Here is an 18,539-nt window from a genome sequence, read left to right on the forward strand (position 1 = left end):
AATCCATGAAACATTTTGGTCGTCATGTCATGTGATGCATTGAGTTTTTTTCTCACTTTCTTGCCCTCAGTTGTCCTCAGGGAAGGAGAGATACATTCAGAAATATGAGAAAAATAAAGTGCTGTCAGAGCGAGGATCCCTCATCCTCTACTTGGACAAGGTATTTATGCCGACTGTGTCACCTGATGATGTCAAAAACAGATTTATTTTCTTTGGACTAGAAAACCAAATGTTTTACCATATATCACAGTATTGTTGAATTCTTGATTCTGATTGGCTGACAGATACTCAAAATGCTCAATAACTGTAAGGCCGTGTGGTTCCACATTACTGCATATTCACCTGAGCATATGAGAATCATATTTCACATGATGCAGAAAAGAAAGTGCACATTCAAGATCTAGCCTACGACTATAAAACATTGTATTTTGTCTTTGCGGCACATTGATAACTGAATGCAAGAAACCCCAAATGCAATTATGCAATTATAATAATGAATAATTTTGACTACAATGTTTTTTTTTAAATGTATTATTATTTGTTGCTTTAATTTCCGCTGTAACATAATATTTAATATTTGCTTTATTTAATTTTGTCTCATTAGGTTTCTCATAGAGAGACAGAAAGACTCGCCTTCAGAATGCACAAGATGTTTAATGTGGGTCTGCTGCAACCTGCGGCAGTCACAATATATGAATATTACTCACCAGGTGAGCGATCGCTGCACACACACACACGCACACACACACGTTGTGTTTCCATGTTTTATGGGGACTTTCCATAGGCATAATTGTTTTCATACTGTGTAAACTGTATATTTTATCCGCCTACACTGCCCCTGCCCCTTAACCTACCCATCACACACACACACACACACACACACACTGCTCCTACCCATCACAGGAAACATTATGCATTTTTACATTTAAAAAAAACATTTAAAAAAAAATCCTATAATGTAGGGTTTACCAGAGCACCCACCCACACACACTAAACTGCCAATAAAGTAAGTCACTGGGAGACTGCAGACGGCTGTCATTTACTGTATTGCATTAATATAAAAGTGATATAAAGATGCAACATTAATTCTAATAGTATATAATGGGGCGGGAACATATGTGACGTAGCCCAGGGTATTCTCACAAAAATGCGTAAAAATAGTACGAGTGTGCAATGTCGTGGAATGTATACGCCAAAACTCATTTTGGCGTGTCTATGGCACGCTGTTTTTCGCGTGCATATGATACGCATTTTATGGCGTATTATACATACGAACCCCCCGCCCCACCACCCTAAACCTACCCAAGCGCGTGTCATATATACGCCATAAAGTGCGTATCATATGCACGCGAAAAACAGCGTATCATATGCACGCCAAAATGAGTTTTGGCGTATACATTCCACGACATTGCACACTCGTACTATTTATACGCATTTATGTGTGATCGGGTTGCGTAGCCACACTGCAAAAAATGCTCTTCTTACTTAGTCATTTTGTCTCGTTTCCAGTCTAAATATCTAACAATTCTTAAATCAAGATGCATTTACTAGATCAGTAAAACAACATAAGATATTTTTCCTTTTCTTCTTAAAAAATCAAATCTAAATGAAGTGAGTTTTTGCTTAAAACAGGCAAAATTATCTGCCAATGGGGTGAGAAAAAATATCTTAATTCTGATTGAAATCTTGTTTCCCCAAACAGAATTAAGATTATTTTTCTTGTTTTAAGCAAAAACTCTCTTCATTTAGATTTTTTCCCCAGAAAACAAGCAAAAATATCTTATGTCATTTTACTGATCTAGTAAATGCATCTTGATTTAAGAATATTTTTGATATTTGGACTGGAAACAAGAAAAAAATACAAAGATACAAAATAATAAGAGCATTTTTTGCAGTGCACTGTGGTAGATTGCCCATACGCATCATGGCTCTCTTCAATGATTCTGAATGGATTCTGTGAATTTGATAGTAAAATAACAAATCTTGATTCCTTGAATGCTTCACTTTGTTACTTTAAGTCAGAAGTTTATATATCTAGATATCATGGCATACAGACGGGATGTGATGTTGAAGAATGTTAATGATCTTAGTTGCCAGATCTTGTATGACACGCGTACTCATACAATCGACATGTCACACAAATTTCAAACCATTTGTGACCTCGACCTGGCAACCTAGTTGCGCTGTTGATATCTGCGCCGGGCGCGGGAAGTTGAATAAAGCATCATGAGTAGAAACAGGAGAAGACTCAGCTGGTAAATATTTATTTTCTGTAATCCACTGGTTAGTGTTGCATTATATGATCAAGATTTTATTCATGCAAATGCTTTTAAACCATTCAAAAGCGACAAGACAAAGAGAACGTGCTGTATGAAAAACTCACACAACGCTCAGATTCAAGTTCTCTTTCGCGCTTTAACGAACAATAACACACAATTAAGCCAAGATCCCAGTTTTGTTAAGTGTCATAAAAAAGTTAAATAACGTCTTAAATGAGTTTAAAAAGGTGTGAGAAAACGAGACGTGTGTGAGATCCGCATCATGTGCGACAGCAGAAGATCTTTTAAAATTACAGTAGCTACTTATAATGACGTAAATGATGTAAAGAACAAAAGTAATGGCTCACTAAATATGCTCTGCTTGAGTAAATAACTTTAGTGCCTTTAATAAGGATTAATCTATATATAATTCATAACTTATGCAGTGCAAACTGATAAAAATGTATGTATATTTCGTACTTGTTAAGTTAAGAGCACAGGTACAAATGACATGTATTATTATTATGTGTTTATGTGAGGATTGTTTTTAAATGGACTTAAATTAAAAGTTATATTTTTTTAAGCTTAAGAAATGTTGTTTAAAAAAGGTGTTTTAATGGCAATTGATTAAGATTAATCACAGAAAAATATTAATATAGTTATTTATTTTAATTGATTGACAGCAATAAAAAATGAGAAAACATTAATTTATATAAAAAATATGTATTAATTTTAGATTTAAAAAACCCAATGTTACCCAATACCCAAATGTTGACAGGTATGGCCTGCTTCCAACACACGACCGTGAACATTAATCGCTGGCACCGCTCCATCTTTCAGCATTAGACGTGCTACAGATCCGGAGTCGAACTGGGCCTTGTGTATTAACCATCGTCGCTGAAATGCAGGGAACAAACTAAAACACTTGCACAACTCCGGACAAACAAACTCCATCCACTATCCCATTAACGCTGGGTTCTTTGGGAAGCTGTACAGTCTTGCCTGACAGCCAAAAACACACTTCTTTGGTGATATTTTTGGTTTGGTGAAGTCTTTGGTTAAGCCTGGTAATCCATGTCTTTAACAGTGTAAAAAACGTCTCAGGTTACGTATGTAACCATGGTTCCCTGAGAGGGAACTCACACTGCGTCGGAACGCTGCGGGAACGCCTCTGCGTTACGTGTCATGAAGCACTCGTAAAATCAGTCCAATGGCGTGAGGGGACATCATAGGTGGGTGACGTCATTGACCAGGAAACTATAAAGCACCCCTGACCCAAACAATGTCAGCTACTTAAATGTCGAAGCAAGACGGTCAGAGGCATGCTGGGAGTATGGCAAAGCAACGCAGTGTCTCGTTCCCACTCAGGGAACGATGGTTACATACGTAACCTGAGACGTTCCCTTATCGAGGGAACTCGCACTGCGTCGGAACGCTGCAGGAACTCAATACCCACGACGCCATAATACCAAGTGCCTGTTTGTATGAAATCTTAGAGCACACTATGTCACATGGCACTCGAGACCCCGGAGTCAAAGCCACACCCAGGTTATAACCATACTCCGAGTTGAATGGGCTCGGATCCTCAACGAAGAAGGTTGACCGGCCGACTCATAAGTCACTGAAATAGCCTCAGCTATCCATTTGCTCAAAGTCTGTTTAGATACAGGCTTACCCTTACTAGGGGACCTAAGCCATACAAACAGCTGGTTGGCTCTACACAACAGGGCAGTACTGTGGCCGTAAGCATCTAATGCTCTTACTGAGCAGAGCAGATTTAATTTCTCCTGGTCTAGATTCTGAAACAGATGGAGCTCTGGAGTGAAGAATAGTCTCTACCACCTCAGTAGAAAGACCTGAAACTATGAGCTGGGTCTCCACAGAAGCCAGGCCCACAGTTTCCATAACTCTGGGTATGGGTGAAATATTGACCCCATCCCTTGGAAAAGAAGGTCCCTCCTGACAGGAATCTCCCCCGGAGGGCTGTCTTGGAGAGACACTATGTTCTAATGTATGTCCGACCAGAACGGGACAAACCTTGTCTCGGTGTCTCTCTCCAGAACTCCTGGGAGCAGCATCACCAGGGGAAAGGTATATAGACATGGCCTCGGCCAAGTCTGCACCATGGCAACCCCAGAGAGGCTGGATAAGCCAAAGGCGCTCCACCACCTAAGTGTGGAGTCTCCATTTCCAAGGTGTCAATCCCTGCCTCGACAGGAAATCTGCTCCATGATTTATCATGATTGCCCCCAGGCCGGTGAGGGATGCATCCATCATTAGCATCAAGCGACGACAATGAGCCCCCAACACCGATCCTTGGGACAGAGACCAAGGCTTCTTCCACATAACCAAGGCACGAAGGCAGCTCCGCGTGATCATGGTCATGCAAAAAGGATTTCCCCTCGGGGAGAACCCCTTGGTCTTGAGTCACCACTGCAAGGGTCTCATGTACAGCAGGCCAAAAGTTATCACATTGGACACTGCTGCCATCAGACCTAACAGTCTCTGAAACTGTTTCACAGTAAGTGACTGGCCTAGCTTTACCTTATTTATGGCTATGAGAATCGCTTCTACCCGAGCGGGCATTAGATAAGCCTTTGGGGTCTTCGAATTCTAATTCTATTGGAGATAAAACACTTTCTTGGCGTTTAGCCTTAACCCTGACACTTTCATGTGAGCGAGAACAGCACCTCGATGCTGAACCGCTAGTTCGAATCGTCCATTGTCTCTATAGTTCAGAACACGGATGCCCTGGAGTCTCAGAGGAGCCAGAGTTGCATCCACACACTTCGTGAATATGCGGGGAAATAATGCTAGGCCGAATGGAAGAACCTGATACTGGTGAGCTTTGCCCCCGAAAGCAAACCTGAGGAACCTCCTGTGTTGAGGAAGGATGGAGACATGGAAGTATGTGTTCTTTAAGCCTATCGTGACAAATCAGTCCTCGGACCTGATTTGATGCACAATCTGTTTCAACGTAAGCATTTCTTGAACTTTAGTTTCTTTACATGCAATTTAACTGATGCAGATCTAGAATGGGACGCAGCCCTCCACCCTTCTTCGGAACTATAAAGTACCGGCTGTAAAACCTTGACTCTCTGCTGTGGGAAGGGACCCTCTCTAAAGCCTCTTTTTGCAAAAGAGTCCGTACTTCTTGTTCCATAACCAGAGCATACTCGGGGCTGACCACTGTGGATACCACCCCATTATATCTGCAGGACCCAATCAGAGATAATTAACAGAAGTTTCCACGCTGACAGAAAATCTACTAAGGGAACCAGCCTCTCAAGGCCAGCCTCTAGTATTTGTTGAGCAGTCAGCTCGGTGTCCTAAAACGGCGCACCAGCAGGGAGCAACCGAACTTACCCTCTTTGAGCCCTTCTCGGAGGGCGCGAGCTTCCCCTCCCCATGCCGCTACGTTTCTGGGCGGACATAGAGACATGTGCACGCTGAGGACTGCTGCGCCCTGAAGCACCAGAGATGGCAGAGTTGGCAGAACGGCCCCCTGATGACAGGAAGGGGGACGGGCACCGTGTAATGCGGTGAACACCGACCCACTCCGAAGGGGACTGCCATCAGAAGTCTGACCCTTCCGGTGTCAGGACTTTATTTTATTTTTAATGCAGTCAAATATTAACCAGACAAGTAAAAACGGTTTGGATGAACGGCTGAATATAATGTTTAAAGACAGATAATCTTCTAAAAAGTATTTATCATTTAACTCCTCAGAATTAAATGCAGCCAAATATCAACCAGACATGTAAAAACGGTCTGGAGGAACGGCTGAATATACTGTATTAATATGGATCATCTTCCGAAAAGTTTTTATCATCTAATTCCTCAGAATCAAATGCAGCCAAAAATCAACAAGACAAGTAAACATGGTCTGGATGAAAGGCTGAATATACTATATTAATATGGATTATCTTCAGAAAAGTGTTTAGCATTTAAATCCTCAGAATTAAATGCAGCCGAATACCAAGTGAACACGGTCTGGATAAAAGGCCGAATATAATGTTTTAATAAATCTTCTGAAAAGTATTTATCATTTAAATCCTCAGAATTAAATGCAGCCACATATCAACCAGACAGGTAAAAAAACAGTATGGATGAGAGGCTGAATACAGTGTTAAAGGGGGCGGTGAAATGCTGTTTCATGCACACGGAGCTTTTTACACTGTTAAAGACTTGGATTCCCATCCTAAACATAGACAAAGTTTCAAAAACTAATGTTGGACGTTTGGAGTATTTCTGTGTTAAAAATACTCCTTCCGGTTTCTCACAAGTTTCGGCGAGTTTTTTTCAAGTATGGGTCGGCTTGACGTTAATAGAGCGGAAGGTCCTTGTATGGGCCGTACGGGCTCTTCTCCCGGTAGGGTGCGCGCGCGTGACTAGAGCGAGAGAGGAAATGCACGCCCATAAACACTCTCTCAGGTGCAGATCCAGTCCTCCGTGAAGACTTATGTCGCGCGCCGCGCTCCACTTTATTCCTATGGGTGACGTCGAGCGACTTCAACGCTTCAGCACAGCATTCCGGGAAATGACGGAAAGCTTCAAGACATCGCTTCAGTCGCGTCTCAAAGTGGATTTCCACCCCACTGCCGTCACAGGACTTCACCAAATCATACCAAAGAAGTGTGTTTTTGACGGAGCGGTCCCAGCGATAAAGGTTCGGTCCTGCTTTGGAAGCAGCCGGTGAGTAAAACTGCTTCAAATGTCTGTGCTGTTGGCTACCGTCGCATGAGTAAACATCAGTAAACGACACGATCGCGTGCTTCGTCATTCAAATGCGCTAACGGTTACTCCATTGTTGTTCTGTATAACGTTACACTAGTCTGACTCCGACGTGCAAAACCGTTTTGCTTGCTACTTCTAAGGTCTAGTCGCATACAATAGTCCATAAACCGAATCATGTCCTCATAAAATGCGCGTAAAGACACACAAAGGCCCCTAAATACAGTCCATACCACAGAGACGGACGTCCTGATGTTGCCGTTTTTCCTGTTCAATTTATTTCTGCCTCAGATTTGATTCTGAATCATTATCTGTATTAGCTGAGATAGATGGGTTTCTCCGGTTTCTCCACGCTTGAGGACGTCACCGCTTTGTTCGCGATCGTCATTCTTTAGCTCCGCCCACACGATACGCCTCCAGGCGCTCGTTTTTTTCCGGAAAGACTCGGTACAGCCCATATTTCTTTTATAAATATGATAAAACTAAAGACTTTTCGGAGATATGAAGGATGCAATACTACTCTATAGGTACTCAAGATTGACATGAGATTGACTGAAACTGAGTGTTTCACCCCCCCTTTAATACCGACATCAACTCAGATGAGTGTATAACATTTAATTTCATCAGAAAATATTTACTAAACTTGGTCTACAATAGACATAGTCTGCAAACACATACTTAGTTTCCACACGATCATAAGAGAGAGAGAAAGGGTTAATTCCCGTCTGCTCAATTCCCCACGCATATGCTGCGGACCCATAATCTACACATTGCCTCAGCAAATGCGAGAGCTGAGCCGCGATCTGTAGCAATCAGATCTACAATCTATATTGCAGACCCGTGATCTACACGCTGCCTCGGCAAACGCGCGATCCAAAATCGACTGATTTCACGAGTGCTTCATGACACAGTCATGCAAAGGCGTTCCCGCAGCGCGAGTTCCCTCGATAAGGGAACTCAGTATGCATGAAACAGCATTTCTCCCCCCAAATTCTGTAGCATTTTTAATAAATTGACCTCCCTGCATTAAACGTGTGTGTGTGTGTTTCAGATGCTCACTGTACAAAGTTCTACCACCCTGAAAGGGCAGATGGCGCTCTACACAGACTCTGTAAGGGAGATTTGTGCCAGTGTGCAGAAGGTATTATCACACATAAACAATAGTATAAAGTGACTGTAACCTGTACTGTTGTAGTATTTTATTTGGTTCCCTGCAGACTACTTGCAATTTTAAACATCCCGGTGTTTCCCATAGGTTGAGAAGCAGGAGCGTTGGACTGGGGGGGTAAAGGGTACCGAGTACCCAGGGGCCGAGGCAGGGGGGCCCCTTAGAAGTCAGTTTTCTTTACATACATATAGATGCACTTACATCTGTGTAGCATTTATGTACAAATAAAAAAGTTCCTGTGCAAAACTAAAGTTGTAGTGCTGGTTTATATATATATTTAAAAAAAAATCATCCTGTGCAGGGCCCCACCACCCCTCTCGAATCAATGTAAATGGTACAACCCACAGATGAGGTGCTTCTTCTGCGGCTCTGCTTTGCTTTGCAAGGTGTCCGAATAACCATGAGCAAACAGTGTTTGAAGTGTTCAACTCAGCAAGATTGTCCTCTCAAATGTGCTTTCCACCATCACACTAAGTGCTAAATATTAAGGAGTGGAACAGTTTACGTTAACCGGGGGCTAGTGTTTTTTAATTTCACAGAAGTATTTTTGTCTTGTTTCTAGTCAAAATATATAAAAATTCTTACATTAAGAAACATTTACTAGACAAGTAAAAAATATTGTCTTGGTTTGGGGAAAAAAATAACACAAAATTAAGAGTTTTTGCTCAAAATAAGCACAATAATCTGCCAATGGGGTAAGAAAAATAATCTTGTTTTCTGTTTGAATTAAGATTATTTGGCATTTATTGGCTCCCATTGGCAGATTACTGTGGTTATTTTAAACAAAAACTCTTAATTTAGATTTTTTTTCCCCACAAACAATTTATTTTGCTGTCTAAGAATTTATAGATGTTTGGACTAGAAAAAAGACACAAATACTAAGTAAGAAAAGCATTCGTTCTACTGTTTCAGCCACACAATAAACTTAGAATTTTTACAATGGAAAAACTACTTCTATACTACACTGTAATAGCACCTTTCAGAACCCAGATAAATATATTAATCTTTAGAAATGTGTAAAGCTCATAAATTCTTACTGCAATGTCTAACCCTCAACAGCTGTCTATTGGTCTGCCTAGTGGAGTGTAACAGAGTTTTATAAATATACACGTATGTGTGTCTCCACTTGCTAAAGATGCGTTGGTAAATAATCACACTGAAACATGATTGTATCAAACAGTGATTAACAGGGCTTCCTATTGGCTGGCTGATTCTCTTTGTTGGGTGCGCCCTCTAATGCACTTATCAGTTCATGTGTGTAAAGCCAGCGGTAAGTCGTGTGATTTGATAGCGCTTTAGTTTTAGCTGCAATTGTCTGTACATTAAATGTGATCTAACTTGATTAACAGCATTTACATATTCATCATCAAGTCAAGTCGAATTTTGATGAAGTGTGCAAAATATGTTTTATCGTAGCACCAGAACCAGGTAGAATATGCTGGAATACATTCACTCACCCGCTGTTTTGTGTTACAGGTACATGTTATGCTTTGATTTTGTGAGATTGTATTATTCCGAACTGTCCTTTATATTTTTTTAATTTGTTCAACTTCAATGCACTTATCAGTTCATGTGTGTAAAGCCAGCACACCAGAACGAGGTAGAATATGCTAGAATACATTCACTCACCCGCTGTTATGTGTTACAGTGAATAAAGTCATGAAAGAAGAGTATTTTTGAAGCACGAGCTTTATTGATTAACAACACAGCGCAAGAGAAGAAAAGACTAGTTACAGGAGCATGGCATTAAGCAACACGCATCTGACCTAAAGCTCATGTGTTTGATTCCTGTGTGGTGAAACTTCCTAAAATTGTGTTTAATAGTTTATCACTACCAGTGTGGGCAGTGCCACCCTTAGACACGCCCCTGGCTGGCCCATGCAGGCACTAGATTCCTCATCCCTGAAATCCTGCACTTTTCTCCGCAAGCTCAGAGAGGCTGGAGTGCGAGAAATGTCCTGTCTTCTTTTCATGAAGGGTTACACCAGCACTTTCCCCGGAAAATTCCTCCCCTGTGGCCAGGTGGTATGATTTCCCTCCACAGCACGAATGAATTGTAGGCCAAGGCATTGATGATATTGAAGAGCCATGGGCAGCGAGCTTTCATCCGTCCACATGTGTGTGTTGTGACAAGCTATAATATTACACATGCACAACATTTTAGTAATTCTTCTGTCCTCTAGTGATTTCGACATGTCCTCCAACCAATACGCCTATATAGGTCGTTTGTCACTTCCTTGAAATACGACCCATTTACTTAAGTTGGCCCCCATCAATAATATTTTAATTAATGAAAAACAACCCATAGGAGCATTTTCTAAAGTTGTGCCTCTATCAAAAATATTTTAACTCATGAAATACGACCCATAGGAGCATTTTCTAAAGTTGTGCCTCTATCAAAAATATTTTAACTCATGAAATACGACCCATAGGAGCATTTTCTAAAGTTGTGCCTCTATCAAAAATATTTTAACTCATGAAATACGACCCATAGGAGCGTTTACTAAAGTTGTGCTCCTATCGACAATATTTTAACTCATGAAATACGACCCATAGGAGCGTTCACTAAAGTTGTGGTCCTATCGACAATATTTTAACTCATGAAATACGACCCATAGGAGCATTTTCTAAAGTTGTGCCTCTATCAAAAATATTTTAACTCATGAAATACGACCCATAGGAGCATTTTCTAAAGTTGTGCCTCTATCAAAAATATTTTAACTCATGAAATACGACCCATAGGAGCGTTTACTAAAGTTGTGCTCCTATCGACAATATTTTAACTCATGAAATACGACCCATAGGAGCGTTCACTAAAGTTGTGGTCCTATCGACAATATTTTAACTCATGAAATACGACCCACAGGAGCATTTACTAAAGTTGTTCCCCTATCGACAATATTTTAACTCATGAAATACGACCCATAGGAGCGTTTACTAAAGTTGTGCTCCTATCGACAATATTTTAACTCATGAAATACGACCCATAGGAGCGTTTACTAAAGTTGTGCTCCTATCGACAATATTTTAACTCATGAAATATGACCCACAGGAGCGTTTACTAAAGTTGTGCTCCTATCGACAATATTTTAACTCACGAAATACGACCCATAGGAGCGTTTACTAAAGTTGTGCTCCTATCGACAATATTTTAACTCATGAAATACGACCCATAGGAGCGTTTACTAAAGTTGTGCCCCTATCGACAATATTTTAACTCATGAAATACGACCCATAGGAGCGTTTACTAAAGTTGTGCCCCTATCGACAATATTTTAACTCTAGTAAACGCTCCTATGGGTCGTATTTCATAAGTTGTGCCCCTATCAACAATATTTTAACTCATGAAATACGACCCATAGGAGCGTTTACTAAAGTTGTGCTCCTATCGACAATATTTTAACTCATGAAATACGACCCATAGGAGCGTTTACTAAAGTTGTGCCCCTATCGACAATATTTTAACTCATGAAATACGACCCATAGGAGCGTTTACTAAAGTTGTGCCCCTATCGACAATATTTTAACTCATGAAATACGACCCATAGGAGCGTTTACTAAAGTTGTGCTCCTGCCGACAATTTTAACTCATGAAATACGACCCATAGGAGCGTTTACTAAAGTTGTGCCCCTATCGACAATATTTTAACTCATGAAATACGACCCATAGGAGCGTTTACTAAAGTTGCGAGTTCGATCCCAGGCATAGGCGCTGATTTATGTTTTCCTCTGTGGGTGCTCATATGGGCACACGCCCTTTAAAAAAAAGACGTAAAAAAGTAGTCAAACATTTTTGGCATTTCAGCACCTTAGGAAATGGACAGCGGCTGACACGAACACGCACACCTATTTAATTGATAATAAAGCCGTAAAGTATCATATCTTTCAAATCAGAGTCACTTCTCACAAATACGACAGGATTGGAGATGAAAAGTTTAACTGAGACGTAACCGCGATCAGCTTCGTGGGAAATTAAGAGTCAAAGTCACACCACTCCACACAGTAAAAGTTAGATTTGTTAACTCACCATTGTGGTTAATTCTTCAGGAGGAACGTGTCTCTGCGTACAGCAGTGCGCTTGATGAAATTATCAGCGATGATGTCCAGGTCCAGCTGTCAAGCAACTTCTTTGTGAGAGTTCATTATAACAATGTGATTTAGTTGGGCTTGCCCCATTGTTGACCGTAGACACGTTTTCAGTCGGCGCATCCCAGAAAATGACCTCTCTGAGCAGTAAGATGTTACAGGGACAGTTAGAGCCAGTTTCAAAAGCTTTGTGACTTCTGGTAGTAACGTTCTCAAGTGCTCGCCTCCATCTCCTTTCATGAAGTCATATACATCTTGAGAAGTTGTAAGATGAACACCTTTCTGTTTTGCCAAGTCCAAACACATGTCTCTATGCAATCTCAGCCTGCTTCCATCCATATCATCCACATAGAACTGAATAATGTCTTTACAGTTGGCCTTCCCGGTTACAAAATCTTTGACATCTTGCATGTGTTTGAATACAGAAGGATTAAATCTGCAGTTCAGAGATGCTCATGCTGTATCCATGACCTCAAAGTACTGCTGTCGGTACATTGCCTCTGGTGTTTGAAAACTGTGTGCCACACCTCCACCGTCCAATCGCCGGGGGATTCTTCTTAGTCTGGGCACATTTGGGCTATCCAAGTCAAGGACGTGCGCTTCTGCTGTAGTGTTTTCCCAAAATTCTTGGAATCCTTCACGAAGAGACTTTATATCTTCTCTCAGTGTCAATCACCTGCCTAGCTTTTTGTAGGTGCAGCTGGCTGTTTTGAAGTGCAACATTGACTGTTTCCATGCGATAGAAATTCAGCATGAGTTTCAAGGAGAAAAATTTGCTAAATTTTAGCAGGTGTGTTAGAAGACTGCTTTTCCTCCTGCCTCTCCTCTTTCTTTTTCAGACAGGTCCTCTGCATTTATTGACTGTCAGGGCAAATCTCATCAGAACGTCTTTTAAAAGCTGTAGAAGTGTGTCTGCTGTTGTTTTTGGTGTCTCATAAAATCTTAAGAAATGTTCTTCTGTCAGATTTTCAGTCACATAACGTAAGCAAACAGACACTTGTTCTTTGACCGTAATATCGGCTGTCTCATCCATAATTACAGAGAAAACCCCAGCAGACTGTACTTCAGATATTAGCTTTCGCAAGACATCATGAGCCATCATTTCAAACATCTCGTTTAAGATGTCATGAGAGAGCCACTTGTTCTCCTGACGAGCCAGCCATGACTTTAACTCTGGGATATCTTTAGCACGCACATATAGCATCTGCATACAATTGGACTCTTGGTCAGTTTTTCCTCTAATGGCCACTCCCTGACAGGAAAGAAATTGGAGAGTAGAAAGAATAGCCAGCAAAGCGATTCTGGTATTAGCCATCTGCATTTATTTACCAGCAGAGAGCGAAGCAGCAACATTAACACCTGCGTTAGTAGCTGCAATAATGCTAACCGCAGTGCGATGCAATTACCCTTTTTTATGTGATCTAAATCGTTCGAGTGCTTTAGCCCAGCTCGAAAACCCATCTTGAACGAAAGCTTTTAAGGATTCTTGGTCGTGGGTTGATGATGGAAGAGGGACATTCATGACATTCATTTTAGCTGTAGTACAGATTTTACAAAACACTTTGTGGGGTCATAAGCTATTCAGGGGAATTTTCCTTTCCAACTAGCCTGGTATGTCCTTCCCCCTATGTCGTTGTCCATCTTCACTGTAGCTCCTAGCTTCGCTGCTTCTAGCTTCGCTGTTATGTAGTTCTGGGAACACATGGCTCATAAAGTGTGTATGCACTACAGAACAGGCCAAAAGTTTCAGTTTATTATACTTTAAATGATCATTTATTTCAGTGATCAAAGCTGAATTTTCAGGATCATTCCTACAGTCTTCAGTTTCACATGATCCTTCAGAAATCATTCTCATATGAGGATTCATTATCAAAGTTGGAAACAGTTCTGCTGCGTAATATTTTTTCATAACCTGTGATACTTTTTTAGGATACTTTAAGGGGCGCATGGCTTTAAAACGTAAACATAGGTTATAATAAGGTGCTTGAAAAAAGACCTATAGAGTCATATATTTTATTTGGAGGACAGTTTAAGTGATTTACTTGTTTTTATACTGCAGTCTAGATTGTCCACTCCACCTTTAGTCTAAAATCAGCTTTGGTTTTCTGTCCTCATGTTCCCTGACTGCTGTAAGCTTGTCTGCAAAGGCTTATAATAATCATATTTTTGTTTTGTTTTTTGGACAGTAAGACATAATGGTGTGTGTCTCAGTGAATGCAAACTGAGATGAAAAACAAGCCGTTTATTCTCGTCACCAATGCACTTGGTGCTCTGGCTTGTGTTTTTTTGCAATCGCCTTATTTTTCTTCTTAAACGCTGTGCCAAGAGCATAAAAGGTGAACAAATTGTCACAGGTGACAAGATCACATAGCATGTCAAGCACCACAGGTTTCGCTCCCGTTGTGCTCCTCCAGGTTTTCCAGTGTACATATCGCATTTTATGTAGCGGCTTTTGGAGGCTGCATCACAGGCTGCACAGGGTTTCAGACCATATTTAACAAGCATTCATCTACAGTTATGTTCAATCTAGGATTAAACATCATCGGAATCAGCCTTTCTATCCATTTTCCCCATAGTTCACGGATGGATGTCTGTTTCTCTTCTTGCAGCTCTTGTTGTTTTGACATCAAAATGGACAACACTGGACAATCTGGCAAACTCTGTGTTGCCTCGTCATGGGATTTAAAAACTCTGGCAAGATCGAGAAGACCAATAAAAGCTTCCATTTCAGTCCAGTCAATGTTAGTCCACTGATCACCAAACACTCGTTGCTCCTCTAAATTTGTCCTCTGCTCATGCTCTTCCTGCTGTTTGTGGAGGAAGAGACAAACTCCAAAGGAGTTCCCCATTTTTGAAGAGGAAAGTTGGATCTCTCTCAGGGCCTTCCTCCTCTGAATGCTGCTCCGCTGTGATCTCAAAAGCAGGGTTAGCCTCTGTAAAGCTGTAGTTTGTATCACCAAAAGATTCTCAGATTTTTCATATATTTTGGTATTTTCCATTCGCCAACTAACATCTCAAACTCTCTAGAGGATTACAGCAGCTACTGGCTTTATTAATGGATTACTATCAATAAGATACGATATTCCAGAACATTAGGAGGAAAAGAAACATATGGTTCCAATGTTTTATTTCAATTTTTAAACTATTTAATTACTTTTAACATATATTTTTGGTTGTCCTTTCATGGAAAACAAAACAAAAATAACCAAATCGGTCAAAGAATACGTCCATAATGTTTCAGTTCTGAAATGTGCAAAGCGCCCTTATTGAGGTGGAATTCCAAGAGAAACACAAAATAAGACGACTAGTTGTGTTTAAACCGGAGCTGCACTGAGTTTCTGTCAGTAAATGCACAAAGGTAAGATATATACAGTATTTTATTTTATTTTTTAACAAAAATGTATTGAAATGCACCTAATGGTAACTTTATCTTTATCCCCTGCTTACCTTAAAAACAGGACCGCAGTGCAATTTGTCACAAGTCTGGTCTTTGTCCGTTGTGTTTTCCCCCGTGTTTTCTGGTCTTGTGTGAGTCACATGTTCCTTTGTTTCAGTTTCCCGCCTCTGTTCAGTCCCTGCGTCTGGTAATGAATCCCCCTCGTTAGCCCTGTCTATGTAGTTCCCTCATGTTCAGTCAATCCTTGTCCGGTCTTAACGTTACCACCCTGACAGTCTATGTCTCAGTGTGTGTTTGATGTTCTTGAGAAATCCCGTTTTTGAAAATAAAGATCTCTTGAGTTTTGGAAGTCTTGTACTCTTCGCCCTGGCATCTTCACTACCCGTAACACAATTACACAACGTAATTGTGTAACCATCAAAAGTGGATGAATGTCAAGAAGTCCTCTTCAATTTTAAGTCTAAACTGACCTGTGTTGAGGAGCTTGTTTACAGTTTCAACCCCACAGTGACCACGACCAATGAAGAGCTTCCATTGTCTGACGTCCTGACCATTCAAAAAGATTTTAAAAGAGTAAGTGCTTAAATTCTTTTTAGTGTACCATTTCCCAGTTACTATTTGCAGCTGTTGTCCATATTTTTTTCCTTTTTTTAATTCTAGGTAAATGTGAGGCAAAGTTGAAATATTGAAAGTGAAGGACACAATTTTGTGCACGATGGACGTCTTCTGCCCAACACAACATACAGGGTTGCAGATCAGACTGCGTATGTTGACTTTACGAATTGGGGTGAGAAGAAAATGAACATTGGTTCTTGGTACTCAATTAGCAATGTTTCAGTGCGCCACTTCAAAGGTGAATTACAACTCATCAATACTAGAGACAGCACTCTAGTGGAAGAGAGCCCTAACCCTAACATTACATGCACCACGCAGCACACCACCACCTCCACAAACATCACCACAGAAATCATTGGAGCAACGATCAATGTTTACCACATCTGCCCACGACAGCACAAAATCACTAACATGCCCTTGTCGGTGTCACGTGTTCACTGCCCCAAATCCAATACCCACTATAAAGTCCCCTGCATCACCGTATACTCGCATGGAAACATTGCATATAAAACTGCAAATGACATTCAGACATCAACAATCGAAAGCAACCTCATAAACTCTATCATCAATCTCCCAGAACACCCCACTGTAGATAGTATAATTGATTCTCTTTTAGTAGTGGGAAGTTCGGATCATTTTACTGACTCGGATCTTTGAGTCTCGTTCAGCAAAATGAACGAATCTTTTTTCGAGTCATTTCGTTCATTTCACCAAAATGACATGTTAAATAGCCCAACACATCTAGTACTTATGAAAATGTTGATTACATTTTAAAACTACATACAAATAAACTATAGGGTACAGCAACCAAAGCCAAATTATAAGAAACTGAAATGTTTAATTAATTGATTAGTTGTTGGGTCAGGCTATTGCAGTTTCTCTGTTAGTTCACCTCACCTCCTGATCCAAAACATTCTTTCTCTTGCAACTTCATATTTATCACGTTTGTTTTCCGCCTCTCGTGTCTTCCAGCTCCTCGAGACGTTAGCTGTCGACTCGTCTGTGTCTGACTCTGATCAGATCTGGGCTGGGGGCTGGGCCGCCCGGACCGTGCGTGACACAGGTCCGGAAACAAAAATGATTAGTTCTTACGAGTCTTTCGGGTTTGAGTCTTTCGTTCTTCCTGTTAGTCCCATAGAGTCTATGCTGTCAATAACGGAAACAGAAAAGATTAGTTCTTTTGATCGAGTCTCGGGTTTGAGTCGTTCGTTCTTTTGTCACGTGACTTGTCACCGTATAGAACACAAGTTCACAACCTTTTTAGTAAAAAGCACGTAGTTATTCATTTTATTTTTTATATTATTCTCAGTTAATATCAGACATATACAAATATGGGAAATATATTGACTATTCAAGGCTAACATCACAAATTCAATTAGACTAATTTTGAACCAACTGTGTGTGTGTGTGTATATATATATATATATATATATATATATATATATATATATATATATATATACACACACACACACACACACACACACACACACACACACACACACACACACACACACCATGTGACTGACAGCAAGAACGAAAGACTCAAACTCGAGACTCAAAAGAACTAATCTTTTCTGTTTCCGTTACTGACAGCATAGACTCTATGGGACTAACAGGAAGAACGAAAGACTCAAACCCGAGACTCAAAAGAACTAATCTTTTCTGTTTCCGTTACTGACAGCATAGACTCTATGGGACTAACAGGAAGAACGAAAGACTCAAACCCGAGACTCAAAAGAACTAATCATTCGGAGATTCAGAGGCCATATGTTGCGTAATGCGCATGCGCGGTCAACACAAAATGAACGAATCACTATCTGAGACAACTCGGTAGTCCCGAGTCATAATAAAGATTCGTTCAAAATGAACGAATCGTTCATGAACGACACATCACTATTCTCTTTTCGCACTACCACCACTCAACATCGCTGTACACAATGACAGAGTCACACACAAATCAAAAATTCTTACAGCCTCACTACCTCCTGTCAAGAAAGGAGGCAGACGATGAACTCCTTTCTTGGATATATTAATGAAAACAACAATGAACTGAGGTTCAAGTACACAGGTGCATCTTCTGTGCAAGGTGACATTATATATGTCTCTTTTCCTTAAAAGGGCTTCCTTTAAAGTTGCATACATAACTCTCTTGACATCTCCCCCTTTTAAGAACTGTCTTTTTTTTTCTTCTTTTTTTACAGAACCGGTATACGGAATTACAATGAACATAGTATATTACCTCTACAAAAATTAGTACAAGACTGTGTTTTAAATATTC

At 40.5% G+C, this 18,539-nt stretch overlaps 1 protein-coding gene across 2 annotated transcripts in view; it reads left to right on the forward strand.

The window, feature by feature from the left end:
• Positions 1-9,833, forward strand: part of LOC137047852 (complement C3-like) — a 61,857-nt gene extending 52,024 nt beyond the window's left edge. The window contains exons 34-37 of one of the 2 annotated variants that reach the window (XM_067425763.1): positions 71-160; positions 605-710; positions 8,044-8,133; positions 8,248-9,833. In XM_067425763.1, coding sequence (XP_067281864.1) covers positions 71-160; positions 605-710; positions 8,044-8,133; positions 8,248-8,252 — 291 coding nt within the window. In that variant the 3' untranslated portion in view covers positions 8,253-9,833. Of the gene's footprint in view, positions 1-70; positions 161-604; positions 711-8,043; positions 8,157-8,247 lie in introns of those variants that run through there. The other variant, XM_067425754.1, reaches the window with a different exon arrangement.
• The last annotated feature ends 8,706 nt before the right edge of the window (positions 9,834-18,539 follow it).

This window comes from Pseudorasbora parva, chromosome 2, assembly GCF_024679245.1.
Source record: "Pseudorasbora parva isolate DD20220531a chromosome 2, ASM2467924v1, whole genome shotgun sequence".
In the NCBI taxonomy this organism is placed as follows: domain Eukaryota; kingdom Metazoa; phylum Chordata; class Actinopteri; order Cypriniformes; family Gobionidae; genus Pseudorasbora; species Pseudorasbora parva.